Genomic DNA, 27,385 nt, shown 5'->3' on the forward strand with positions numbered 1-27,385 from the left:
ATGCTGGCTCTTAGGCAAGCTTCTGCTTTCAGGGTTCTGATCCTCACGGCCTTTCTACCCCTGCCGCTGTTTGCCCAGGACCCGGCCATGGTGCACTACATCTATCAGCGCTTTCAAGTCTTGGAGGTAGGTGGCATCTGGGCCCCTGATCTGGGGAACCTGCCTCCCGGAAGTCACTTCATCTTACCCACACTTCCCTACCTACTGGGATGCATTTTTCCAGACAGTGAATGATAAATAGATTGCTAAATGTACACTTAATATTTTTCATAGTCTAGTGGTTTCTCCCAGACCTTGAGCAGGGCTTTCCTCTATCTGATCTGGCAGTTTTTCTCATCTGTAAAATGGGGACGATAATAGAATTTACCTCTTATGGCTATTCTGCAGATTTAATAAATTAATTCCTACTTAGAACATTGCCTGGCATGGTGGTAAATGTCTAAAATATTATTCAGTTGCTCAATTTTTAAAATAGGAAAATTAAACATTTGGTCACGTTTTCTTCATGTTTTACTATATCAGGATGATAGCAGATTTTAGTTTTCGTTATGTCTTTTTATGGTGAGCCATTAGGTCACTGCAAAAAGTCATGATATTGGTGTCCTGAGAAGCTCTTAGCTTCTTTTGCTGAACTGGACTTGGTTTTAGAAATGAGCAGATTTCAGCAATGTTAAACAGAGAGAAAGTGTTGGGGCCTTTTTCTCCAAGTGTTGCAACTGCCACTTCATTAAAATTTGCAAAACCCAACATTTTTGCTGCAAGGACAGACTCCCAGGGCCAAATGTAACTCTCCCGTGGTAACCTCTGACACACCCTGGTGATGACATTGGCTGTTTCATACTTCATGCCTTGCTTTTGTACAAGTTAAATTTTGATAAATTATTTATCTTCTCTCAAAGACACGCTTATCTCCAATTTTATATATTTTCCTGAAAACTCTTCAAGTCCAAACTATTTGGTTACAGTCAGGGTAAAACAGTTCCTCAGAGCAGGCTGCACACGTTTCCTAACGTCCGGCGGACTGAGGCCAGGAAGCCACGGATGAAATGTTCCCAGGTCAGTGGCCTCTTGCTGCCTCATTTGCTCTCTCCTCAGACACCTCCTGCCCAGTCTCACCTCCTTAAATGTGCCAGAATTACTCTCAACCATGGTCCCTCTTCATTTACCACCGACCTGCCTTGGGGGTCAGCGCCAGTCACATCCCTGCAAGCTTTCCCAATACTCGAATCTGTCTGCAGACAAGGGTATCGAGTATAGACTGATACTTTCATAGCTATGAATGTGGATTTTAAAAGATAGGGATATGATTTATATAGGTCTTCCCACCCTGATCGTGGAAACCTAGGTGGGAAGTTGAGTCCCCAGGTGCTCCACCAGGCCAAGGCAGACACTTAGCAACAAAGTGATGCCATCTCCACACTGAGGGATTTGTGTCAGAGGGGTAAGGAAAAGAGGATAGACTTAGACAGTTTCTCTCTCCTCCCTCTCTTTCCCTCTCATCCTTTCTGTTTCTCTCTCCCTCTCTATTTCTGTCTCTCTCTCCCTCCTTCCTTCCCTCCCTTCCTCTCACACACTCTCTCTCCCCCCACCTTTCTCTCTCTCTCTTTCATTCATCAATGAGCAGTCTTATATCCTGCTGTTTGGAGTATATATTAATATTTTTACAACTTTTGCGGAGAGCATTTTGGTAAACCGCCAAATGGTCTTTAAGTATACATGCTGTTTGACCCAGCAACCCCTCCCATTTCCACCCTTCATTTACTTATCTTTCATTCAGCAAGTATTTATTGAGTACGACTGTGTGCCAGGCCCTGTGCAGGTGCTGACGATGGAGCTCACATCTGGAAATGTATCCTCAGAAAATAACCAGAGAAATACACAAATATGTAAAGACAAAGATTTTCTTCAGCATTGTTTGAATGGCAGAACATTGAAAACTACATAAATGTCCCTTAAAAAGAGTCTAATGGAATAAATAATGGGATGTCAATTCAATGGAATTGTGTCATTAAAGTTATGGTATAGATATATATTAATTGGTATTGAAATACGTTCACGGGGCTTCCCTAGTGGCGCAGTGGTTGAGAGTCCGCCTGCCGATGCAGGGGACACGGGTTCGTGCCCCGGTCCGGGAAGATCCCACATGCCGCGGAGCGGCTGGGCCCGTGAGCCATGGCCGCTGAGCCTGCGCGTCTGGAGCCTGTGCTCCACAACGGGAGAGGCCACAGCAGTGAGAGGCCCGCGTACCGCAAAAAAAAAAAAAAAAAAAAAAAAAAAAAGAAATACGTTCACAATATATCAGCAAGCTAAAAATATGTTATAAAACATACATGTAGCGAAATCACATTAAAAAATGTTTATATATGTATGACTACATGCATGGGAAAACTTTTAAAGATTTGTACACTAAAGTGTCAATAGTCCTTTGAATTAAGGAACTGTGGGTGATTTTTATTTCCCCCCCTTTTAACTATCTGTATTTTAAAAGTCTTTTTCCTGTGAACGAGAGCTGTTGATGTTACTTGGGCAAGTTAAATAACTGGCAATAATATGGGAATTTATTTTCTGACTAAAGCAAGGACTGCAGAAATGTACCCAAGCAACGAGAGAATACATTGAAGATTTCCGAGAGTTCTCGAAAAACATATCCGTTATGCTGGGACGATGTCAGACGTACACAAGTGAGTACAAGAGTGCGGTCCATAACCTGGCCCTGAAAGTCGAACGTGCCCAGCGGGAGATCGACTACCTGGAGTACCTGCGGGAGGCTGAGGTGTGCACAGAGTCAGAGGACAAGATGCTGGCAGAAAAGCAAGTCCAAGGAGCTGAGGAGGAGAAAAGGATCCGGACACTGCTGAATGCAAGTAAGAGAACTGCGTCTTTTATTACCCCTTCTGGGGACTTTCACCCTCGGAGACAGCTCCCACACAGGTAGGGGGTCTGACCCAGTAAGAACTGGATATGTGCTCTTGTGGGCATGTGCTGGGAGAGAAACCTTATCGGGGCACAGGTGTCCAAAGGAAAATCCATTCTCAGAAAGCAGCTTTCCCTTTCCCAGAGAGTTCCTAAAGCCCCCGTAGAAGATCAGGGCTATGGTGTTAGAAGTCAGCCCAGGAAGGGCATCTCGAGATAGACCTTGGGTTGATAGAGGTGTGTGGTCCCCTGCCACGAAGAGTGGCAGGTTGGTGGATTCTCCCAGTGCCCTGGGAGTAGGGACAGGCTGCAAATGTGCCCAGAAACGTCGTGAAATTGGACATGGCAACAGCCAACCCTCAGGGCCAGGAACTACAGTGAATTATTATTGTGTATTCTGTTGGGATGATGATATATTCAAGGTATTTGTCTCCAATCTTGGGATCCATCAGAATCACTTCCAGGCCATTAAGAATAATGGTTAGGAGCTCGAATGATAATAGCAAGTATCAAGCAACAAAAACATAAATGAGAAGGAAAATTTCCATTTCATTAAAACAATGAGGGAGACAAGTCCACCTCAGAGTCTGTATTCTGAGATGGTTTCATTGCAAAAAGGAAATCTTTATTTATTTGCTAATTATGCCTGCCCCAAATGTAAGAAATTTCATCAGGTAAATAAGACAAAAGCTGAATGCCCTTATTGGGCTAAGGGTTTCACGTATCTTTTCTTTTTCTTTCTTTTTTAAAATTTATTTATCTTTGGCTGCATTGGGTCCTCATTGCCGCGCAGGCTTTCTCTAATTGCGGCAAGCGGCGGGTAGGGGGTGGGGAGGCACCCCTCGTTGCGGAGCGCGGGCTTCTCATTGTAGTGGCCTCTCCCGTTGCAGAGCACGGGCTCTAGGCATGTGGGCCCCAGTAGTCGTGGCACGCAGGCTCCAGAGCTCAGGCTCAGTAGTTGTGGCGCACGGGCTCACTTGCTCGGCGACATGTGGGACCTTCCCGGACTAGGGATCGAACCCATATCCCCTGCATTGGCAGGTGGACTCCCAACAACTGTGCCACCAGAGAAGCCCCTCATATATCTTTTCAATGTAATCCTTGTAAAAACTCCATGCGTCTTCCAAAATGAGGTGACATTTGATCTGACTTTGGAACAAAGAAGCTAGAGAAGGATGAGCAGAGGGCGCGTTAAGTGAGGGTGCAGCAGCTCAAAGGCAGGTAACACTTCCACGTGTAGATCTGCAGTGATGGCTGAGTGGGAGCTGTGTGGGGCAGGTGAGTGCAGGGAAGCAAGGCCAAAGGGTTCAGTAGCACCCAGATAGTGAAAGACCTTGCATGCTAAGCTAAGGGGGTTGAACTTGACTGAAAAAACTGTTGAGAACCATTGAACAATTTTAAGCAGGGGCATGACGTGCAGGAAGAGGACAAGACTAGAGACAGAACACTAATCAGGGACATACTGCAATAAATTGGTCAGTAAGTGATGGTGTCTGCATGAAGTGTCAGGGAGATGGAGAAGGACAGATGGATTTCAGAGTCACTGAGAATTGGAATACACGTGGCTTTGTGACAGATAATTGAATGTGAAAAATGAGTGAGAGGCATGAGTCCAGGATGCTTCCTGGGTTCTTGGCCTAAGCCATTGGGTCGTTGGTCTGAAGTACACTGAGAAAGGTAACCCAAGAGGCGTTGTGGAGCACTTACTACTTTACTGTTTTTGTTTTTGTTGTTTTTTTTGGAACACTTATTACTCTGAGATCTTCTAGTTCGTTTATTTGCTCAATGCTCATTTTATGCCTCCCTATCTCGAGTGTCAGCTCTATGAGAGCCTGGATCCTGCCTTTCATGTTCGATGCTGCGTGCTAGAATAGTGTCTATGTTCAATAAATACTTGTTGGTGAATAACTAAGGGGACGAATGAATGAATGGACACAGGGATTGTTAGCACAGACAGAAGGGTTATTAGGTTTTGGCAGAAAAGAGAAAATCTTATCTCTGAGTCAGAAGACAGAGAAGAGGGTCCCTTATCTATATTATGAAGCACTTAGTCAAGTTGGTCAAGTGAGTGGTCCTTTTTGGCCCTGTCTTGAGATGAACCTCCTCCTTCTGAGAGGGAGCAGCTGGGGGTAAGCATGGGACGAGGGACTGGGGGAAAAGGCAAGGATGAGCCAGTGGAAAAGGAACAGCTCCCTAAAAAGCTGATGGGGAGGATTGGGTGATAAATGTAGCCTGAGCTAGAATGTGCTCTACCCAGGGGTGAGGGAGGACCCCAAGCCTGAACGATGGTGCTGGATTGGATCTCTGAGACACTCTAAGCCCCTCAGGCCTTGAGGTTGCCCCTTTCCACTCCAGCTAGAGCTCAGCAGAGGTCCTGAGTCTGGATTTTCTGCTTTTTCAACGCTTGTCCTCTGCCTCATCTCTCAGACCCTGGAGGCCTAAAATATTCCCTCTCCCAGCTCCGTGGTGAGTGAAAACTCTTTTGACTTTTCAGTGATGGCTGCTTCCATGCCTGTTGCCTCGGGAGCCCTCTTTTGATGATTTGTCAGTTTATGATTCAACAAGCACTTTTTGCCTCGACTCTTGGAGGGGCCCTGTGCTCACAGCAGGGACAGAGGAAGGAGTGGGACATGTCTGCATCCTGCACTGGCTTTCTTACAGCTTCTCTCGCCTCTGGCTTTGCCTCCTACTGCTCTGTGCTGTCTCATAGACCTTCCCACGACACACATGGAGGTAGAATGTTTTTGCCGTTTGGCATCAATTATCAACAGCCACAAAAAACCCCTTCAAATCTCAGCCGTTTATATGAGGAAGACCCTTCAGAAAGTGGCCTGAGCTGATCTCCATCTTCTTCTCCCATAATTTACCCACATGCAGTAGCAATTAAAACAAATAAACAAACAAATATATATATATATATATATGTATATATGTTTTTCTACCCACCTTTTATGTCTCAAAAATTCTGTGGGTTCTCTGTAAACACTTCTGCCCACCTCCCCAGCTCCCCCTCCCCGCCCCACCAGACAGATTAGCCTCTAGTGCTCCTGGAGCACCTCACTCAATCTTCCAAGGCAGCACTAACTCTCAACCACGCATATCTGTGTGTGTTTGACTCCTCAGCCAGACCATGAATATACTGACGTCTTCACTCCTGTACTCCTGTACTCAGAGAGCCGGGGTCAGGGCAAAATCATCTATAGAAGAGGCACTGATGGCAGAGACCCCTCAGAACTTGGTTAGGGAAAGACAGACCTGTAAACAATCACAATCACAACTGCGTGATTAGTGCCCTCTGACCTATTATTTCCAGAAGTTCTGTGCCTAAGGATGGACTTTGGAATGCCAGTGTATCCCCGTTCCATGCACTGTTTTGTATTTTACTGTGCCCATCCCCCATGGTTTTGGCCATGTATCTTAGTAACTATGCCTGTATTAGTTATTCTAATGCTGTGTAGCAAATCCCCGCAGCTCTAGTAGTTTAAAATAATATACATGTATTATCTTAGAGTTTCTTTGGGTTCAGGCGTCCAGGCACAGCTTAGTTGGATGCTTCGTTCAACAGTCTCATGAGGGTACAATCAAGGTGTTGGCTGGGCTCCATTCTCACCTGGAGCTCAGGGTCCTCTTCGAAGTTCATTGACGTTGACAGAATTCACCTTCCTGTGGTTGTAGGGCGAAGGCCTCAGCTTCCAGAAGCCGCTCCTCTTCACAGGCAGCTCACAATGTGGCTACTGCTCCCTCGGGGCCAGGAGGAGATTGCCTCTCTTTGGGAAGTGCTCAGTCTCTCTTTTAAGAGTTTTTATCTGATTTTGGTCAAGCCCACCCATAATCATCTTCCTTTTGATTAACTCAAAATCAACTGATTTTGGACCTTAATTATATCTACAAAATCTCTTTAGCTTTGTCTCATAATGTAACCTAGTCAAGGAGGACAGTCATATTCACAGGTGCAGCCCTCACTCAAGGGGAGGGGAGTATGTAGGGCATGACCATGGGGGTGGGAACCTTAGAATTCTGCCCATCCCAGCCGGTGCTGTTACCTGTACCCACCTTCTTCCCACAAGGCTCCCATCTTCCTATCTTCTAACCTTGGTCGCTGGGACTGTGCCGGCTGTGAAACTTTCACTAGAATCCTTAGGCCTCAAGTCAGCATCCTTGTGTGGGCAAATATGGGCTTATAGGCTAGGGAGGGTCGCCAGAGGTCACATCAAGAGTTTCATTCATACATACATGCCATCTTAGAGAGTGTTTTCAGAAAACCTAGAGAGAGAAGATAACATAACTTCCTTGGAAAATTCAACATTGTGTTTTAGGAGATTTCCAGAAAATTCTAACATCAGTCTAAATGGTTCTCGTTTATTCTAGGAATATTTATTGGGCAACTACAAAGGGCCAGACACTGGGGATAATAAATAAGGTAGAGTTGCTCTGTAATTAAGCCATTTCCTATAGAGCTGTTCTCAAGTCTTCAGCCTTTATTGAGAGATGATCCACAAGTGATGTTCACGTGAGGATCACAATTCCAGGGATGTTTGGGCTAAGGTAACATTCTTAGAATCTTAACTCTAACACATACAGGCTCTCTCTCCTCCTTTCTCTCTCTCTCTCTCTCTTTCTCTCTCTCTCTCTCTCTCTCTCTCTTTCTCTGTCTCTCATGCACACAATTTAGAATGCAGTGACTGAAAGATATTTGAATACAATCTAACTTATATTTTAAACTCATTCCAAGTCTTTGGTACTATAACTGTTATAAGTAAAAAGAAATTTTGCATTGCACTTGGCAACTTATGGCAAAGCACCACTGGCTCAGATACCCAGATTGAGAATTTATCCAACTAACAGTCTTTGGCAGATTCCACAGGCTGTATTCATGGGTGGATCAGGAGAGTATTAACCTCTTCTTAACTTGTAAATAGCTTGTAAAGAAAAATTCTCAAGGCAGTCAGAATAAGCCATTATAGCATTATTTTACTTCCTGTTTTAGTCCCGCTCCTTTATTTGCAAGGGTGCGTACAAATTACCTCCAGTAACCCTCTCCCTGCTGAAGTAACTCATATCCTTTGTTAGATCATGTTTTAGAGGAGAAAGTCTATTGCTGCAAATTCAAATGCCTCTGGGGTCCATTCAGGTATAAATGTGTGTGCCTCATACTGAAAGCCATTAAAAACTAAACAAAATAAAAAATAAAAACAGGGCTTCCCTGGTGGTGCAGTGGTTGGGAGTCCGCCTCCCGATGCAGGGGACACGGGTTTATGCCCCGCTCCGGGAGGATCCCGCGTGCCACGGAGCGGCTGGGCCCGTGAGTCATGGCCGCTGAGCCTGCGCGTCCGGAGCCTGTGCTCCGCAATGGGAGAGGCCACAACAGTGAGAGGCCCGCATACCGCAAAAATAAAATTAAATTAAATTAAAATAAAATAAAATAAAATAAAATAAAAACAAACGAGCGTAAAACCCACTAGAAGCCAAATAAAACATGTTTATGAGCCAACTCTCAAGGTCCATTAGTTTGCGATGAGTGGAACAAAACATTAAGAGATGTATAGCTCTAAATTGCAACAGAGGTATGAGTGGAACAAAACATTAAGAGATGTATAACTCTAAATTGCAACAGAGGTATCACCCACAAAGGAGGGCATTGAGGGTACACACAGGTGTAAGCACAGGAGGGTATGAGAGTACTTGTGTGTGCACACACATACACACACACAGAAGTTACTGCATTTGCAGATCAGCAGTGCCAAAGGTGTATGTACAGCTTATCCTATGCTGCCTCTGGGACAGTCCCATAGGTCACTGTGCTGGGTTCAGAAAGGCCAACGGACATAGTACTCTTCTGTGTATCCGGCCAGAAGGCCCGTGGTCTATGAGGATACCTCCAGGACCATCACTACAGGTATTAATAGAAGATCCCAGGGCTTCCCTGGTGGCGCAGTGGTTGAGAGTCCGCCTGCCGATGCAGGGGACGCGGGTTCGTGCCCCGGTCCGGGAGGATCCCACGTGCCTTGGAGCAGCCGGGCCCGTGAGCCATGGCTGCTGAGCCTGCGCATCCGGAGCCTGTGCTCCACTACGGGAGAGGCCGCAGCGGTGAGAATAGAAGATCCCAAAGTTGTTTTGGCTGATGGCTTTTGGCTCCAGTGTAGTGAACCTCCCCATTCATTCTCCTTCTGACTCATTCGTTTGTTCATTCATTCAACAAATCTCTAGCTGAATTCCATATATACGTTGGCATTGTGCCAGGCATTAGAGATGGAACATCGAATAAGATAACATTCTTGTCCTCAAAAAGCTTACAGCCAAGTGGGGAAACCATCCAAACAAACACAGAATAACAGGTGGGGTGATGCCTGTTCTGATGGAGGGTGTCACAGAAGCACAGGGGCAGGCATTCAGTAATTAAGTAAGGTCAAGGTTGCCATGGAGATGGGGATGGGGGAGACCATGGAATCTGGAATGTGACCCTCAAGCCAAGTTTTAATGTTGGAAAAGAACTAATTACACGGAGAACAGAGTAAAGGGCACTTCAAGCAAATGACCAGCATGTGGATGTACAAAGGCCTCATCAGGCTTAGGGTTCAGTGGACCTCTCAGGTGTAGGGAGAAGTGGAGAGGAGATAAAAGAACCAGACAAGACCTAAGCTCCTTTGTGCTGAGCCTCTTCACTTTCTAGCTGTGGGGAATGAAAGTAATATGAATAACAGTAGCTAATAGTTATTGAGCGCTTATTATGTACTGGGTAATCTTTAAGTATTTTCTATGTCTTGTTGGATTATATCAGCTAATTCTCACAACAAACCTGTGTGACAGATATTATAATTAACCCCCATTTTATAGATGTGGAAATCAGGGCACTGAGTGAATAAATAAGTCATCTGTCCAAGGTCTCACTGCTAACTGACGCCAGAGGAGGATTCAAACCAAGGCAGGCCGACTCCTACATATACTAACCTTTCCCATCGTGCTGTTTTGCGTAACAGTGGTAAGCAGGGGAGTGTCCGGGCTCAGACGGAGGTTTTGAGGAAGATCATCTGGCTCCAGTGTTCAGAATGGACTGGCAGTGGGGGAGTTTGAGTGCTCATAGCAGGGAGAGCCTGGGCCAGGCCGGCCATCTGCAGAGCTGTCACGGAGGCCCTCAGGTAGCAGCCCTCGGCTCTGAGACTAAATACCTGCGCCCAGAGGCATTATTATTGTGGGACATGCATGAAGACCACGTCAGGCCTCTTAGTTGTTATTTGATGATGATTCCTACTCACAAACAGATTGCTTTAAATCATTCTTTCAAATCCTGTCCAAGAAGTGTCAGTTCCCCCCTCTCTCCAACCCTTGGTTTTTAATTCCCTGCCTTTTCTTCATTTATTTATTTATTATTTATTTACTTATTTATTTATTTTTGCGGTACACGGGCCTCTCACTGTTGTGGCCTCTCCCGCTGCGGAGCACAGGCTCCGGACGCGCAGGCTCAGTGGCCATGGCTCACGGGCCCAGCCACTCCGCGGCATGTGGGATCCTCCCGGACCGGGACACGAACCCATGTCCCCTGCATTGGCAGGCGGACTCTCAACCACTGCGCCACCAGGGAAGCCTGAGGTAACTGTAAGTTTTGAGCACAGCAACTTTTAACATTTCTCAGCTTAGTCTTGTGCCACTACTGCCAGTTCCCATTCACATGATGCTCTATGCTGTGTTGAATCCGCTATTCTGAAAACATAAAATATACTCCATGCATCTCTGCACTTGTCATGCTGTGTTCCCCAAGTCTAACACAGTGCCTGGAACAGAGTAGGGATCAGTATTTTCTGACCTTGAGGAGTAGTTTCTTGGAAAGTGGAAACAACTGTTTGCCAGGAATTACATTACGCTTCTTGTATCTGATATGTTATCCAATGCCCATGACAACTCTGCTAGGTAGATAGTATTATGACTTCTTTTCAGATGATGAAACTGTGTCTCAGAGTTTCATGTAGCCCGATCTTCCTCCCACTTTCCTGCTACGCTGAAGAGTAAGCACCACCCGCTAGACACACTAGATTCATCTCAGTCTCCCTATCTGCTCATAGTTCCCTTACCTGGACCCCACACCAGGTATCTGCCACAATAATTCTGCATGACAAGCCACTTTGAAAGTTAGTGGGTTAAAACAATCATTGACTATTTCTCAGGAGTCCACAGAGCAGCTGGGCAGTTCTGTTGGCCTGGACCAGGCTTAGCTATTCTCGGCAGGGCTTCCTAGTGCATCTACAATTAGTGACACATTGCCCAGGAGATGGCTGGTTGAGGACGGCCTCAGTTGCAATGGCTTGATTCTTCTCCACATGACATCTGATCTTGAAGGAGGCAAACCTGGGCTTGTTCTTGTGGTGGAGGCAGATGTCTGAGGGAGAGGGCACAAGCACACCAAGGTCTGGTCACCTTCACCACGTTCTTTTGGCCAAAGCAAGTTCAAGTCTGGCTCTGGAGCCCATCCTTCCATAGAACCTCTAGTAGCGTCCATATGAGGCTTTTGGTCTTGCTGCTTCTGGAAAGAGGCAGCTATCAAGATGGGTTTTTAGGGACTTCCCTGGCGGTCCAGTGGTTAAGACTCTGCCTTCCAATGCAGGGGGCATGGGCTTGATCCCTGTTCAGGGAACTGAGATCCCACATGCCGTGTGGTGTGGCAAAGAAAAAAAAAAAAAAAAAAGATGGGTTTTTAAATATGCAAATCTCTATAGGAAAGCAGTGGATGGGGCATTAGTGTGATTGATGGTTTTGAGGGGAGACCGAAGAACCAATGAGAGGGCTGCTGCAAAGTTCAGGATGAGGTGAGCAGCTGCTATACCCACACACTTTGAGAAAGGATAGAGAGAACAGTGGGATTGATTGCACAGGAAGAATCCATGGCAACATGCAAAATGATTCTGTTTTCTAAGCAGGCACATGGGAGAATGGTAATACCACACCTAGACATTGAGAACATTTCCATCCTTTTTAGTTTGGGTAAGAATATTACAGGAAAAAATTAACCCAATATGCAAAAAACAAAACCCAGCTTAGTCTTTAAATAAAAGTTAAATAAAAGCAAGAAGTTCATAATTATAAACTTGGAATGCTTAAGATGTTGCAACAGTTAGATAACTAATGCAAAACAGAGGCTGTTTGATCAGAAGTTCCCTGGAGGACTGCCCAGTTCAGATACTTCGCTTTACATGAGTATTTACCAGCCTGGAACCTCTAGGACCACAGCTCTCAAACTTTTATCTCAGGAACCCTTTACTTTTAAAAAATTATTCAGGACCCCAAAGAGTTTTTGTTGATGTATATCTCTTAGCATAGTCATAATTAAAATAGAGAAATAGTAATATGTGCCAGAGGCTATTCTAGGACAGGATGTCCAGCAGTGAATATAACACATTGGATAAAGCCCTGCCATCATAGGGCTTACATTCTATTGAGGGGAGTCAAACAATTAATATGTTAGCAAGGAAGTTTATAATATGTCAGAAAGAAGATAAATACTGTGGAAGAAAAATAAGTAAGAGGAGGTTATGGAAAGCTGTGCTCTTCTGAAAGGACACATCCTGGCTATGAACTCCAACTATAGGTAATTCCAGTGGAAGCAGTGGACTCGCTCCTACTCACAGGTCTTCCCAGCTTCCACGCACTCCATGCTGTTGAGCAACACCCAGCCATGCAAGTCAACAGCCATGTTTTCTTTCTCACACTCTATTGCTAATCACTAATAAAGGGAAGCTGGCAGGGGTCTGTACTGGGTGCCATGAAATACTTTTAGTGTTGGGAACCTAGAAAACCCTTTGAGGTGGATTTACTAAAGAGTTCTGTGCGACTCACCAAAACATGTAGAGCACGTATTGTATGCCAGGCCCTGTTTAAGCACTCACTCTGGATTCTCAGCCCAACTGCAAAGCCAAATCCTCCCATGGCTCACTGAGTACCATTTCATATAAGCTGGTCTTCCTGCCGTCCTGCTATCCAACCACCCAGGCATTCAGGCAGTGAAATGGCACCTGCTAATGTCCACACATACTTCTTGTTATTTGAATCTATTTGATTTCCAAGTTGGCCTAGCGTGAGTTGGAGTAGCAACTGACTAATACTGCATTATCTGAATCTAATTGATTCCTGAGTTTGAACAGTAGGCAGTAAGAATTTGAATAGTGAGGGAGATGTGTACTGTGTCTCAGGCACTGCGGATAAAAAGACAAGGCACAGCTTCTGTCTTAAATGCTTGCAAGGAAGCAAAGTGAATAGGCGATTCCAATTCAGCCCGAAATCTGCCACAGAAGAGGGCTGCACAGAATGCTTTAGGTACACAAGAAGGAGCAACTAGCTGCTATGCAAGAGTCAGAGACTTTTGTTTTGAAGGACAAGAAGATGTATCCTAAGTTAGTGAAGATGAGCTAAGGAAAAGTAGGGGCAAAGTTTAAAACTTGTGAGAGGCCATGGCAAGTTCAGTGACTAGTAACTAGGCCAGTGTGGTGGGCAAATGACAAAAGAGGTCAGATGAAGGACCTTGGGTACCATGCTGACATATCAGAAATATATCCTGTGAGGGGCTTCCCTGGTGGTGCAGTGGTTGAGAATTCGTCTGCCAGTGCAGGGGACACAGGTTCGATCCCTGGTCCGGGAAGATCCCACATGCCGCGGAGCAACTAAGCCCGTGTGCCACAACTACTGAGCCTGTGCTCTAGAGCCTGTGAGCCACAACTACTGAGCCCACGTGCCGCAACTACTGAAGCCCGCGTGCCTAGAGCCCGTGCTCCACAACGAGAAAAGACATTGCAATGAGAAGCCTGTGCACTGCAACGAAGAGTAGCCCCTGCTCACCGCAACTAGAGAAAGCCCGCACACAGCAACGAAGACCCAACACGGCCAAAAATAAATAAATAAATAAATAAATAAAATAAAAATAAAAGAAATATATCCTGTGGGCAAAAAGCATAAATGCCCCTAGTTTCCAGAACACTTAAGTCCACATTGACAATTTTATTGTAATAGCTTGAAGCTTCATAATTGACTACTCGTCTGAGAGCTGTCATCTTTGACATCCCCATGTACCTGTCACTTCAGAGGTATTGACAAATGTTTATTAACATGAATACAATTCAGGTGGTTGAAGAAATCAAGATTTATAACAGAGAATTTCAAGAAGCAGTCAAAATATGCATGGCTTTACAGAGATTCTCTTATTTTCAGTGAATTCATCACTTTTCTTCCCAGTTAAATCTGACCTTCCTTCCCTGTTGCTGTCTCATGCATTCTATCACCCCCAACTGTTGTAGGAAAATGGGGCGTGAGAGGATGGTCACGTCCGAGGTCTTGGGCAAGTCCATGGGACAGGCTGCCAAGTGAGGTTCCTTGGCTTCACACAGGGAAGAATTCAAGAGTGAGCCATCGTAAAGTGAAAGCAGGTTTATTGAGAGATACAGATTCCATAGACAGAATGTGGTCTATCTCAGAAGGTGAGTGCAGCCCCGAAATATGGGGTGGTTAGTTTTTACAGGCTGGGTAATTTCATAGGCTAATGAATGGGAGGATTTTTCCAATTATTTTGGGGAATGGATGGAGATTTCCAGGAATTGGGCCATCACCCACTTTTTGGTCTTTTATGGTCATCCTCAGAACTGTCATGGTGCCTGTGGGTGTCATTTAACATATGCTAATGTAGTACAATGAGCGTATAATGGGGCTCAAGGCCTACTGGACGTTGAATCTTCTGCCATCTTGGGCCTAGTTGGGTCTAACCAGTTTTTGTTGTATCCTCAGTGTCATTCTTTTAAAGGTTGTGCCCTCTCCCCTTCCCTTCTGTCTCACAACCTTGAGTCTGGTTTATCACTCCACTCCCACAGCTGAATCAGTTACCTGACCTCTCTTTTTCTATTTTTTGAGTCCATGCCCATTTTTTCATTCCCATCACTATTTAGATTTTTCTCGTCTGGATTGTACTTACAGACTCTCCACCTGTCTTCCTGTATCCCCCCTCCCCCACCTCTACCCCCCAGTTCATTCTCTACTAATATGCAGACCACTGTTTTTAAAACATAACTCTGATTGAGTCACTCCCCTATGGAGGGACAAGTCTCAGCAAGTCTGGAGAGTATTCCTATTAAATAAGGGAAAAAATATTAAAAAGATTCAAATAAGTGAAATTTATATATGAATTCACTCTGAGGCCTTGGGCCAAATTCTATCCTAATTGCTTGTCTGCAAGTCTGCCTAAGGGCTAAACCACAGATTTTCATTCTCTGGTTTGCACAATGTCAGTGTCTCTGTTAAATAATTTGCATCTTGGCTGGACTCAAAAGTTTTTAATTTGTTTCCTATCTTTCCTCAACCTTTTACTCCTGCTAATTATCTCTTCTCAAGAGAAGCACAGCAGGGAGTTTTAACTTACCCTTTTACTCAGACACTGTAAGTATATTCTCCCCAAATTCCAAAAGAGGAGAAATTTATAAAAATTACAGTATATCCACCTGAATAAACTATACAACATCCAGGCTAAACCCCTCGTTCTACAGCTGGAAAAGCTAAGGCTTGATTGACAAGGAACTTTCAGGGAGTCACAGAGGGAAGCAGAGATGGATCTCAGACCACTCAGGTCTCTGACTCCCAGTCCCAGGTTCTGGCTACAAAGGAATAGGAGAAGCCAAAGGGACCTCAGGGGAGTGGAAATTTTGTGTTCCCCCCTGGACTGTGTTTCCCTGATCAAAACCATCTAACATTCTTGTTTTACTATTTCTTCAAGGATTCTGCATTAGAAAAGAGGAGTAGAAGGAGAAAGAAGAATGTTTGTATTAATTTCTCCTGTATTTTAAATGAACATTTTCTCACTGATGAGACATTGAATGCCTTGTTCTTAGCCATAGTTTCTCGTAGCTGGGCTGCAAGCCTGCTAACTTTCTTCCCAGGAGGGTGGGCAGCCTGAGAGCTTCCCAGTCAGGACAGATATCTCAGCACCCTGTGAATAGGCCCCAGGGAGTCCATTATCCTCATCTCTCCCTCTCTAGGCACACCCAGGCTCACCCCTTCCCACCATGTGCACACACCTATCCACCATGTTCCTGGGGCTGGCTGGGGCTGTCCTGGCTGGCCCTGCCTTCCAGCTCAGATGAGCTCAGAGGCCCCCTTAGCTAGATGATCTATGCAGGTAACTTATCCAAACTTTTTTTTTTTAACTTGGAAATGGAGATTAAAATATCTACCACTTAGGCTTATTATAAGACGTAGATAAATTAATGCAAATAAGTACCTATCACAGTACCAAGCATATTATATGTATTTGTAGATATTTATTCATTTCTTGAGATTTTGGGCTTGTTCCTCAATAGGGAACAGCTTCTGAGCTTCTCTTGTGGCCCATGGGACCCCCACTCTTTCCCATTAAATGTATCTGTGATCACGTACAAGCTTAAATCCTTGTTCATTCATCCTCTGTGATCACCAGAGTATGTGGGAAGAGCAGAGTATTCACATGAGACAGATTCGGCTGGTGAGACTGAGAAAAGGCATACCAAGCCCTAGCAGAGATGGATCTTGGTAAGCAGGGCAGTCCACTCTTCTCTTTTCTGCACCAAGCCCATAGCCCCCAAAGCTCAGCATGGAGGGGGATCCTTCTGTTAGCTGCTCCTGAAATGCAGATGAAGGACCTTGAGTGCCATGCCGAGATATTTGAAACTTATTCTAAGGCTCCCAGCTGGCCCAGGCTTCTCTGCTTTTCCTAAGGGTTTGGCTTCTATAACCCAGGCCAACCGGAATGAAGTTGACCCAGAGGCCACAGGGAAGCAATCCCTCAGTCTGGCAAAGCAGGTCAGTAGGGTAACATGGTGGCATATAATGGCCGAGAGATTTCCATAATGATGCCAAAAACTCGGCCGCTGTACACTGGTGCCGAATCAAATCTTGGGGACAGAGTTCTGGGTGAAGTAGAAAAGAATAGGTTTATTGCTTTGCCAGGCAAAGGGGACATGGTGGACTCATGCCCTGAAAAACTGTGTGTCTTAACGTGAGGAGTTTTATAGCAGTGGTTCAAGGGTGGGGTTGCTGATAAGGATCAGGGTGTGTGAAGGGCCTGCACTCCTTTAATCTGGCCTCAGGTGGTCTCCTGATGAGCTTCTCAAGGTTATCAAACTGTGACCTTCTCTTGAATGAAGAATGTAACATCTTCCATTTGTTGGGGGTTTTAGTTCTGCAGAAGAGCTCAAAGATACTGTTATGTATATCCCTTGAGGTGGAACCAGGACCCTGCCCCAAGGCTGCAGTATTGTTTCTTGACTGCTCCTCCCTTGTCTCTGAGTCCCCTTCCTTCCCTGATTAGCAGCTGTTCGAATCTGGCCTTTGGAACTCAGGGAAGGTCATGGAGGCTGGAGTCTATTCCCTACAAACAAGGAACGGGGGACACAGAAAGTCTTCCGTGCCCAGGAGCCCCACAGGGTCCTGCTCATTTCAATAGCTTGTCCCAAAGTCTGGCCCTGGCCATGGTGTGGGCCAGGCAAGGCCTCTGGGAGCAGCCACTGATGACATGACTGCTGAAAGGACTGATTTCCCAGGACTTGGCTCTCCCCAACCCCACTCCTGCCCTATGTTTCCTTGGTAACAATGTTGTGTCACATCTTTAAATGAAATAATGCATTTGAAAGCATCATAAAAGCTTTAAGGTGCTTTACAAATTATTATTACTTAAGACAGATCTGTGATCAGAACTCTGGATGTGCAGTACTATTTAAACCCTAGAAAAACATCTGCTTGAATGAACCTATTTTTCTTATTAATTCAATAGATATTTGTTGAACCACCGAGCTCTCAGTAAGGCAGTAGAGTACAACAGTAAACTGGAAGACAAAGGCCCTGCTTTTGTGGAGCTTATAGTCTAATGGGGGAGAAGGACAATACAGTAGTAAGTAAAACAGATAACATAATTACAGAACATGGTAAGTGATATAAAGAAAATAAGAGAGATGCTGCAGTAGATCATTTAAAATTAGATACAGTGGTCGCAGGTAGTCTCTTAAGGAGATAAGATTGAAACTGAGCTTTGAAGGACGAGTAGGAGCAGACCATGGGAGGATCAAGGAAAAGAACACTCCAGGCAGAAAGAATTACAAGTGCAAGAGTCCTGAGGCAGAAGCAAACTTGACAGCTCCCAGAACAGCAAGAAAGCCAATGTAATCAGTGCACAGTGAGGCAAGACTGTGGGGGAGGGTTGGGGAGAAAGTGGAGGATCAAGTCCCAGAGACAGGGAGGGGCCAAACGAGGTAGGTGCTTTAAGTCAAATTAGGATTTTATTCCAAGAGTGGTGGGAAAAAAGGGTTAGCAGGTCAGTCACATAATTCATGTTTTTAAACAGATCACTCCTACTGCTTTGTGGAGAACATTCTATAGCAAAGCAAGAGTAAAATCAGAGAAACAAATTAGGGACTATGGTAGTAGTCCAGGCAAAAGGTGAGGATTCACGGCGTGCAGGGGAAGAGGAGGAGGAGGGAGTGGGAAGAGGAGGATATATAAATATACTGAGGGCCTCCCTGGTGGCGCAGTGGTTGAGAGTCCGCCTGCCAATGCAGGGGATACGGGTTCGTGCCCCGGTCCGGGAGGATCCCATATGCCGCGGAGCGGCTGGGCCCGTGAGCCATGGCCGCTGAGCCTGCGCGTCCGGAGCCTGTGCTCCGCAACGGGAGAGGCCACAACAGTGAGAGGCCCGCATACCACAAAAAAAAAAAAAAAAAAAAAAAAAAAAAAAAAAAAAAAAAAATAAATATACTGAGCATTTTAATTTAAGTATAACATCATAAGTTAAAGGTAAGCTTACTACCAGAACTTGCTAGTGTGGGGAGATGGAAGGAAATGAATCAAGAATGACTTCTAGGGCTTCCCTGGTGGCGCAGTGGTTGAGAGTCCGCCTGCTGATGCAGGGGACACGGGTTCGTGCCCTGGTCCGGGAAGATCCCACATGCCGCGCGGAGCGGCTGGGCCCGTGAGCCATGGCCGCTGAGCCTGCGCGTCTGGAGCCTGTGCTCCGCAACGGGAGAGGCCACAACAGTGAGAGGCCCACGTGCCGCAAAAAAAAAAAAAAAAAAAAAAAAAAAAAAAAAAAAAAAAAAGAATGACTTCTAGAGAAGAAATTTGATTGATGGTTCTTGCTTGAAATGGGAAGAAGAGGAAGGAAGTTTGGGGATAAAAGCAAGAGTTCTGCTTTGGACAGGTGAAGTTTGAAGATAGCCAATAAGGAACACTGACTAGATGAATGAGTTTGGGGCTAAGTAGACATCCAGATAGGATGTCATTCCTGGTCCAAGTTTGAATTTCATCATTATTCAGAACTTACGTGCTATTCAGAGCCATGGGAAAGAATGAAGTGAGTTGGAAAGTGATCATAGATAGAGAAATGAAAAGGTCTGAGGATAGAACACTTAAAGATGGATGGTGATAAGGAACCAGCCATGAATTCCAAGATTAAAAAAATCTAGAACAATAGGAGGACAAACAAAAGCAGGGGTGTTCCAGAATCACGAGGAGAAAGAGTTTCAGGGAGAGGTAGCAATCAAGTAATCAAAGCTTACTGAGAAGTTGATTAGGATGAAGACTGAGAATTGACCCTTAGATTTTACAACATGGTGGTTGTTGGTGACCTTGACAAAAACTGATCCAGTGTGAGTGGGGCAGGGGAACTTAGACTTGTGGAGAACTGGAGCTGATTAGAGTGGCTTAAGGGATAATTGGAGGTGAGGAACTTCCTCTCTCAAGGAGTTTTATTATAAAGTGGAATTGAAAAATGGGGCCACACTGGATTCTAGCATGATCCTACAGCCTGCTTGTTTACAGAGGAGAATGATCCAGTTGGGAGGAAGAGACTATTGAGCAGGAGAGGGGAGATAATTTCAGGTGCCAAGTCCTTGACTCGGTGAGAGGGATGAGATCCACTGCAAAAGTAAAGAGAGCAGGAGGGACGCAGAGAGTATGGGATCGGGAGCAATTGGTTAATAGATTGGGTGGTTGGAAAACTCACTCATTCAGCAAATACTGGCCTGCTGTGTGCCAGATGCTATCCTAGGGGCAAGACATACAGCACTGAATGAAACGGATAAGGCAAACCTCATGCCCTCGTGGAGTTTATACTCTGTTGAGGGGAGTTGAGCAATAAATATGTTAACAGATTAATTTATAATATGTCAGATAGAAGGTAAGCACTGTGGAGACCAGTGAGCTAGGGTAAGGGAGATATGGAGAGCTGGAGGATGGGCCACCATTTTTAATAGGGTGGTCAGAGAAGACGTTAATGAGCAGGGAGCATTTGGGAGCAGACCTAAAGGGAGCAAGGGAGGAAGTCATGTAGATATCTTCAGGAAGATGGTTCCAAGCAGAGGGAACAAAATGTGCCAAATTCCTGAGGCAGGAGCGTGCTTGGCATAATTTGAGGAACCGCAGGGAGGCCAGTGTAGCTGCACAAAATGATCAAAGTAGGGGAGTTGCAGGAGACAAGGCAGGGAAGCAGTGGGCAGACAGTCCCAGATGGCCTGGAAGGTAGAGATGTGAGCTTTACTCTGAGTCAGACGGGAAGTCCCTGGTGAGTTTTGAGCAGACATGTGACATGATCTGACTTAATTTTTCAAAGATGCTTCGGCTGCTGTGAGGAATGGTCTCTGGGGTCAAGGATAGAAGTTTGGCCACCACGTAGAAGGCTATTGCAGTAATCCATACCAGAGATGATGTTGTTCTCTGATTGCTTCTGTTTTCTCAGTGAAATCAGAGGCAAGATCTTCCTAGGCGAGTGAGAAGGGTATGATGGACCCTTGAGGAGAGAAGAGAAGCTGTGATCATTGTGGGTGGTGAATTGATTAAGGAACTGTGATAGGATTGCTGGCAGTCACAAGCCGTTTGCCAAATGCTTACTGACCTCAACCCCTGGGACTTCTCTGGCTGTGCATGTTTTGTTTGTTTGTTTTAATCGAAGTATAATTGATTTACAATGTTGTGCCAGTCTCTGCTGTACAGCAAAGTGACTCAGTTTTACACATATATACATTCTTTATTTAATATTCTTTTCCATTATGGTTTATCCCAGGAGATTGGATATAGTTCCCTGTGCTATGGCTGTGCATCCTTCTTCCTTGTGTCCGCTTTCTCTCCCATCACCCTGCTTCTTGTCCTCTGACTCTAGTTGGCCTCCAGTTGGCCTGGAGAACCCATGCATTTATTAAGAACAAAATGACAACCCACTGGCCCTTCTAGCTTCTGATATCAAAGCTTTTAGAAGGATTTGTGGGAGACTTTCAGAGTGCTCAGTTCTTCTTGAGAGACTGTTATACACCCAACTGTCACTCCACCACCTTACCCTACTGCAGTCAGTGAGGGAGACCCAGAGAGTTCCCATGCTTTTATTAAGACTCTGCTCTCCTACCTGCGATAGAGATTTGAGGGAGAAACACAAGGTTCTTCATGCTTCTAGTAAGGCCACCACTCCCTGCCTCTGTGACACTGCTCACCTCATGATAGACTGTCTAACAGGGCAGTCCCAACAAGCAGCTCATAATTAGAACTGATGACCCACTTTTCCTAAAATGATGAGTAGCTCTCATCTCATCTTGACCCACATCCCTCTTTAACTTGGTCACCATGACAATTCCAAGACTCTAAGGTCTTCTTGAAGATAGTATATGTAAGGGCCATGTGGAAATGGCTTATACCACTTCTGTCTACATTCCATTAGACAGGATATAGGTCAATGGGTGCAGCTTACATACAAAGGAGACTGCGAATGTGTGACTAAGGAAGAGGAAAATGAAACGGCATTTGATGAACACAGACATTGTCTCTGTGGTGACACAAAGATCAAGGGGGAAGACATTTTCTCCCTTGATCTTTACTGATCAATACTGCCATGCTACAGAAAGGTCAGGTAAGATACGGACATAAAAGGTCTGAGTTTTCCTACCACTGGCATTTTTCACAGAACTAGAACAAAAAATTTCACAATTTGTATGGAAAGACAACAGACCCCGAATAGCCAAAGCAATCTTGAGAACAAAAAATGGAGCTAGAGGAATCAGGCTCCCTGACTTCAGACTATACTACAAAGCTACAGTAATCAAGACAGTGTAGTACTGGCACAAAAACAGAAAGATAGATCAATGGAACAGGATAGAAAGCCCAGAGATAAACCCACGCACATATGGTCACCTTATCTTTGATAAAGGAGGTAGGAATGTACAGTGGAGAAAGGACAGCCTCTTCAATAAGTGGTGCTGGGAAAACTGGACAGGGACATGTAAAAGTATGAGATTAGATCACTCCCTAACACCATACACAAAAATAAGCTCAAAATGGATTAAAGACCTAAATGTAAGGCCAGAAACTATCAAACTCTTAGAGGAAAATATAGGCAGAACACTCTATGACATAAATCACAGCAAGATCCTTTTTGACCCACCTCCTAGAGAAATGGAAATAAAAACAAAAATAAACAACTGGGACCTAATGAAACTTCAAAGCTTTTGCACAGCAAAGGAAACCATAAACAAGACCAAAAGACAACCCTCAGAATGGGAGAAAATATTTGCAAATGAAGCAACTGACAAAGGATTAATCTCCAAAATTTATAAGCAGCTCATGCAGCTCAATAACAAAAAATCAAACAACCCAATCCAAAAATGGGCAGAAGACCTAAATAGACATTTCTCCAAAGAAGATATACAGACTGCCAACAAACACATGAAAGAATGCTCAACATCATTAATCATTAGAGAAATGCAAATCAAAACTACAATGAGATATCATCTCACACCAGTCAGAATGGCCATCATCGAAAAATCTAGAAACAATAAATGCTGGAGAGGGTGTGGAGAAAAGGGAACACCCTTGCGCTGCTGGTGGGAATGTGAATTGGTACAGCCACTATGGAGAACGGTATGGAGGTTCCTTAAAAAACTACAAATAGAACTACCGTATGACCCAGCAATCCCACTACTGGGCATATACCCTGAGAAAACCATAATTCAAAAAGAGTCATGTACCAAAATGTTCATTGCAGCTCTATTTACAATAGCCCGGAGATGGAAACAACCTAAGTGTCCATCATCGGATGAACGGATAAAGAAGATGTGGCACAAATATACAATGGAATATTACCCAGCCATAAAAAGAAACGAAACTGAGCTATTTGTAATGAGGTGGATAGACCTAGAGTCTGTCATACGGAGTGAAGTAAGAAAGAGAAAGACAAATACCGTATGCTAACACATATATATGGAATTTAAGAAAAAAAATGTCATGAAGAACCTAGGGGTAAGACAGGAATAAAGACACAGACCTACTAGAGAATGGACTTGAGGATATGGGGAGGGGGAAGGATAAGCTGTGACAAAACGAGAGAGAGGCATGGACATATATACACTACCAAACGTAAAATAGGTAGCTAGTGGGAAGCAGCCGCGTAGCACAGGGAGATCTGCTCGGTGCTTTGTGACCACCTAGAGGGGTGGGATAGGGAGGGTGGGAGGGAGGGAGATGCAAGAGGGAAGAGATATGGGAACATATGTATACTATAACTGATTCACTTTGTTATGAAGCAGAAACTAACACACCATTGTAAAGCAATTATACTCCAATAAAGATGTTAAAAAAAAGTCTGAGTTTTCAGTTAGGAAGTCCCTGGTCACATTTTTTTTTTTTTTTTTTTTTTTGCGGTACCCGGGACTCTCACTGTTGTGGCCTCTCCCGTTGCGGAGCACAGGCTCCCGACGCACAGGCTCAGCGGCCATGGCTCATGGGCCCAGCCACTCCGCGGCATGTGGGATCTTCCTGGACCAGGGCACGAACCCGTGTCCCCTGCATCGGCAGGTGAACTCTCAACCACTGCGCCACCAGGGAAGCCCTCTGATCACATTTTAAAAGGTTGTTTCTGTGAAGTTATGGTGAAGTGAAAGAATGGGAGGTGAAGAAATGGATGCAGAGAGTATAAACTATTCTGTAGGAGATTCTAGTTCTATAAAATTATAGAAAGAGTGAAGTAAGTAGAAAAGAGTGCCTAACTGTGGGAGAATTGATGTTTCCAAGCTAATAAAATAGTAGTGAAGGAGAAATCTGAGATAATAGAAAGGGGATCATTCATGGAGGAAATCTAGAAGAAGCCAGGAAAGGACGAGATGGGTGCAGATGAAAGTATTAGTCTTACACAGGAGGAATGACATGGCTTCTTTTAAGATGTGTGGGAGGGGGGCTTCCCTGGTGGCACAGTGGTTAAGAATCCGCCTGCCAATGCAGGGGACACGGGTTCAAGCCCTGGTCCTGGAAGATTCCATACGCTGTGGAGCAACTGAGCCCGTGTGCCACAGGTACTGAGCCCGCTAGCCACAACTACTGAAGCCCACACGCCTAGAGCCCATGCTCTGCAACAAGAGAAGCCACCGCAATGAGAAGCCTGCACACTGCAACGAAAGAGTAGCCCCCACTCATCGCAACTAGAGAAAGCCCGCGTGCAGCAGCAAAGACCCAAGGCAGCCAAAAATAAATAAATAAATTAAAAAAAAAAAGATGTGTGGGAGGGTAGAAAGGGCAGGAGTTGAAGAAAAGTCTATAAGTGAGGAACAGGAAGTGGAGGGAGTTCACATCTAATGGTATTTATTTTTGCAAAGGAGTTATTATGAGGCACTGATGGGCTAGTTTTGGGGCAGGAGGCGGGATTTAAGGTAGGTGCCGTGTGGAAGATGGGCTGAGCACAGAGAGTAGTACAGTAGTTAGGGCTCAGCTGAGATTGGAGGTCCCTTAGTATAATGACCCCAATATGCACCATTGTGAGGTTTTCTCCACCAACACACAACTCTCAAGGGCAGGCAGCACTTTGAACTGATCCAGGATCAGGGTCAAAGAAGGAAGGGTTTTTGTTTTTTGGGGCTTTTAAATTAATTAATTAATTAATTAGGCTGTGTCGGGTCTTAGTTGCAGCATGCGGGATCTTTGTTGTGGCATTGCTTGAGGCACGAGGGCTCTTTGTTGCTGCGCGCCAGCTTCTCTCTAGTTGTGGCAGAGATCACGCAGGCTCTCTGGTTGTGGCACACGGGTTTAGTTGCCCCACGGCACATGGGTTTAGTTGCCCTGCGGCATGTGGGATCTTAGTTCCCCAACTAGGGATCGACCCCACGTCCCCTGCATTGGAAGGCGGATTCTTAACCACTGGACCACCAGGGAAGTCCCAAGGAAGGGTTTTTGCATGAAGGTGAGAGAGTAGTAGTCTAACTAGCAGTGAGGAGCTAGAAAAATGTAGGCCCCTTCTTTTTACTTCATCTTCTTCCACCTAGTTTAGACCTTTATCATCCTGTTTGGATTATAGAAATACCCTCTGAATTGGTTTCCCTGATTTTAGTCTCTTCCCCCTGTATCCATCGTACACATGACTGCCAGCTTAATTAATCTTATAGAACAACCTTGACCATGTTTCAGTCTTGTTCAAAAACTTCAGTAGCTCCCTACCTCCCTACAGAATTAAATTCATATTCCTTAGCTCCACCCTCAAGGTTCCAGGCACAGAGCTGGTTTCAATTTACTGCTTTGTTTTATGCATCTAGTTTTATACACAAAGTATTTGGCTGGTATTGGGTGAAACTCTATACTACTTTACTAACGCTAATCTTGGAGGACTTTCCCAAATGTGGTTTTGTTAATTGTTGGGAAAGTTTTTCCCACCCATCTCAGAATGTCCTTCAAGGTGTCTTTCAAGGGCTAATTCAAATGCAGATTCTCTCCTGTGTCACATGATATGTCTCTTCTCTGTCCTTTTTGAAACAAATTCATTTTAAGCTTTATATTCGAGATAGTCATGTACCTATTAAGCCAGAACCATGCCTAATTTATCATTGCACCCAGTCCATTGTAGCCCCAGCTCATAACACCTAGCTCAGTATCTTGCTTTTTGTAGGTATCCAAAGTCAGCTGACTAAAGGCACGCATGCATTCATGAATAAATGAGTAAAGGCATGAGTAGAACCCTTATAATGAATGGTCTAGTAGGGTTAAGAACCAGAATCCTTCACTAGAAGGTCATCTCCTCAAGGTGTAGGGTTGATATTATAATTTTTTTTTTTTTTTTTTGCGGTACACGAGCCTCTCACTGTTGTGGCCTCTCCCGTTGCGGAGCACAGGCTCCGGACGCGCAGGCTCAGCGGCCATGGCTCACGGGCCCAGCTGCTCAGCGGCATGTGGGATCCTCCTGGATCAGGGCACAAACCCATGTCCCCTGCATCAGCAGGCGGACTCTCAACCACTGCGCCACCAGGGAAGCCCACGATATTATAATTTTTATCTTTAGTACTTAGCACTGTTCTGGGAGAGTACTGTAAGCTAAGTATACGGCAGATACCCAGTAAAATCTTGGCAAACAGAATTGAATTAGGTGGTTCCATACCCTAGTCATTCTCAGCGTGTCAACCTCAAGTGCTCTAGAGAGTGAACAGAGCCTCTGACACAGCAAATGGTTGTTTATATCCTGATTTGATTATCGTGACTAATGCTCTTATAACTGGACGGCAACTCACTTAACAGAGACCCAATTATTCATTAAAGTCTTTGATTCATTGAATCCTACAATCAGTTATGATTGTAATTTTATTCTAGACACTGAAGGAAAAAAAAAAGCAATCTGTGAGAAAAGCAGACATCTCGTGTTTATAAAGTAACCTTCCCCTTTTCTCCTGTTTGGCCAGGCTGTGACAACATGCTGATGGGCATAAAGTCTCTGAAAATAGTGAAGAAGACAATGGACACAGATGGCTCTTGGATGAAAGATGCTGTCAGAGACTCTCCAAAAGTTTATTTCTTAATTGGATCCAGAAACAACACTGTCTGGGAATTTGCCAGCATACGGGCATTCATGGGAGATAGCATCAAGCCAGCCCCCCGGAAGCTGATCCTAACACATTCCTGGCAGGGGACAGGCCAAGTGATCTACAAAGGTTTCCTATTTTTTCACAGCCAGGGGACTCGCAATGAGATCATCAAATATAACCTGCAGAAGAGGACTGTGGAAGATCGGATGCTGCTCTTGGGAGGGGCAGGCAGAGCCCTGGCCTACCCGCACTCCCCCTCGACTTACATTGACCTGGCTGTGGATGAGCACGGGCTCTGGGCCATCCACTCAGGGCCAAGCATCCACGGCCATTTGGTTCTCACGAAAATTGAGCCTGACACACTGGGAGTGGAACACTCATGGGACACTCCATGCAGAAGTCAGGATGCTGAAGCCTCATTCCTCTTGTGTGGTGTCCTCTACGTGGTCTACAGTTCTGGTGGCCTCGGCCCGCATCGCATCACTTGTGTCTATGATCCGCTGGGTGCTGTCATTGAGGAGAATCTGCCCAACGTGTTCTTCCCCAGGCGGTCAAGAAGTCACTCCATGATCCATTACAACCCTAGAGATAAGCAGCTCTATGCCTGGAATGATGGAAACCAGATCATTTACAAACTCCAGACAAAGAGAAAGCAGCCTCTGCAGTGA

The 27,385-nt window shown here is 45.0% G+C and overlaps 1 protein-coding gene across 1 annotated transcript; it reads left to right on the plus strand.

The window, feature by feature from the left end:
* Positions 1 to 27,385, plus strand: OLFML1 (olfactomedin like 1; the record flags this gene model as incomplete). The annotated part of the gene is made up of 3 exons (XM_079707918.1): positions 1 to 126; positions 2,576 to 2,864; positions 26,595 to 27,385. The coding sequence occupies 3 exons, from the start codon at positions 1 to 3 to the stop codon at positions 27,383 to 27,385; spliced, it is 1,206 nt and encodes a 401-aa protein (XP_079564044.1).

The sequence above is a fragment of the Hyperoodon ampullatus genome (genome assembly GCF_949752795.1).
Source record: "Hyperoodon ampullatus genome assembly, chromosome: 7".
NCBI classification, from domain to species: domain Eukaryota; kingdom Metazoa; phylum Chordata; class Mammalia; order Artiodactyla; family Ziphiidae; genus Hyperoodon; species Hyperoodon ampullatus.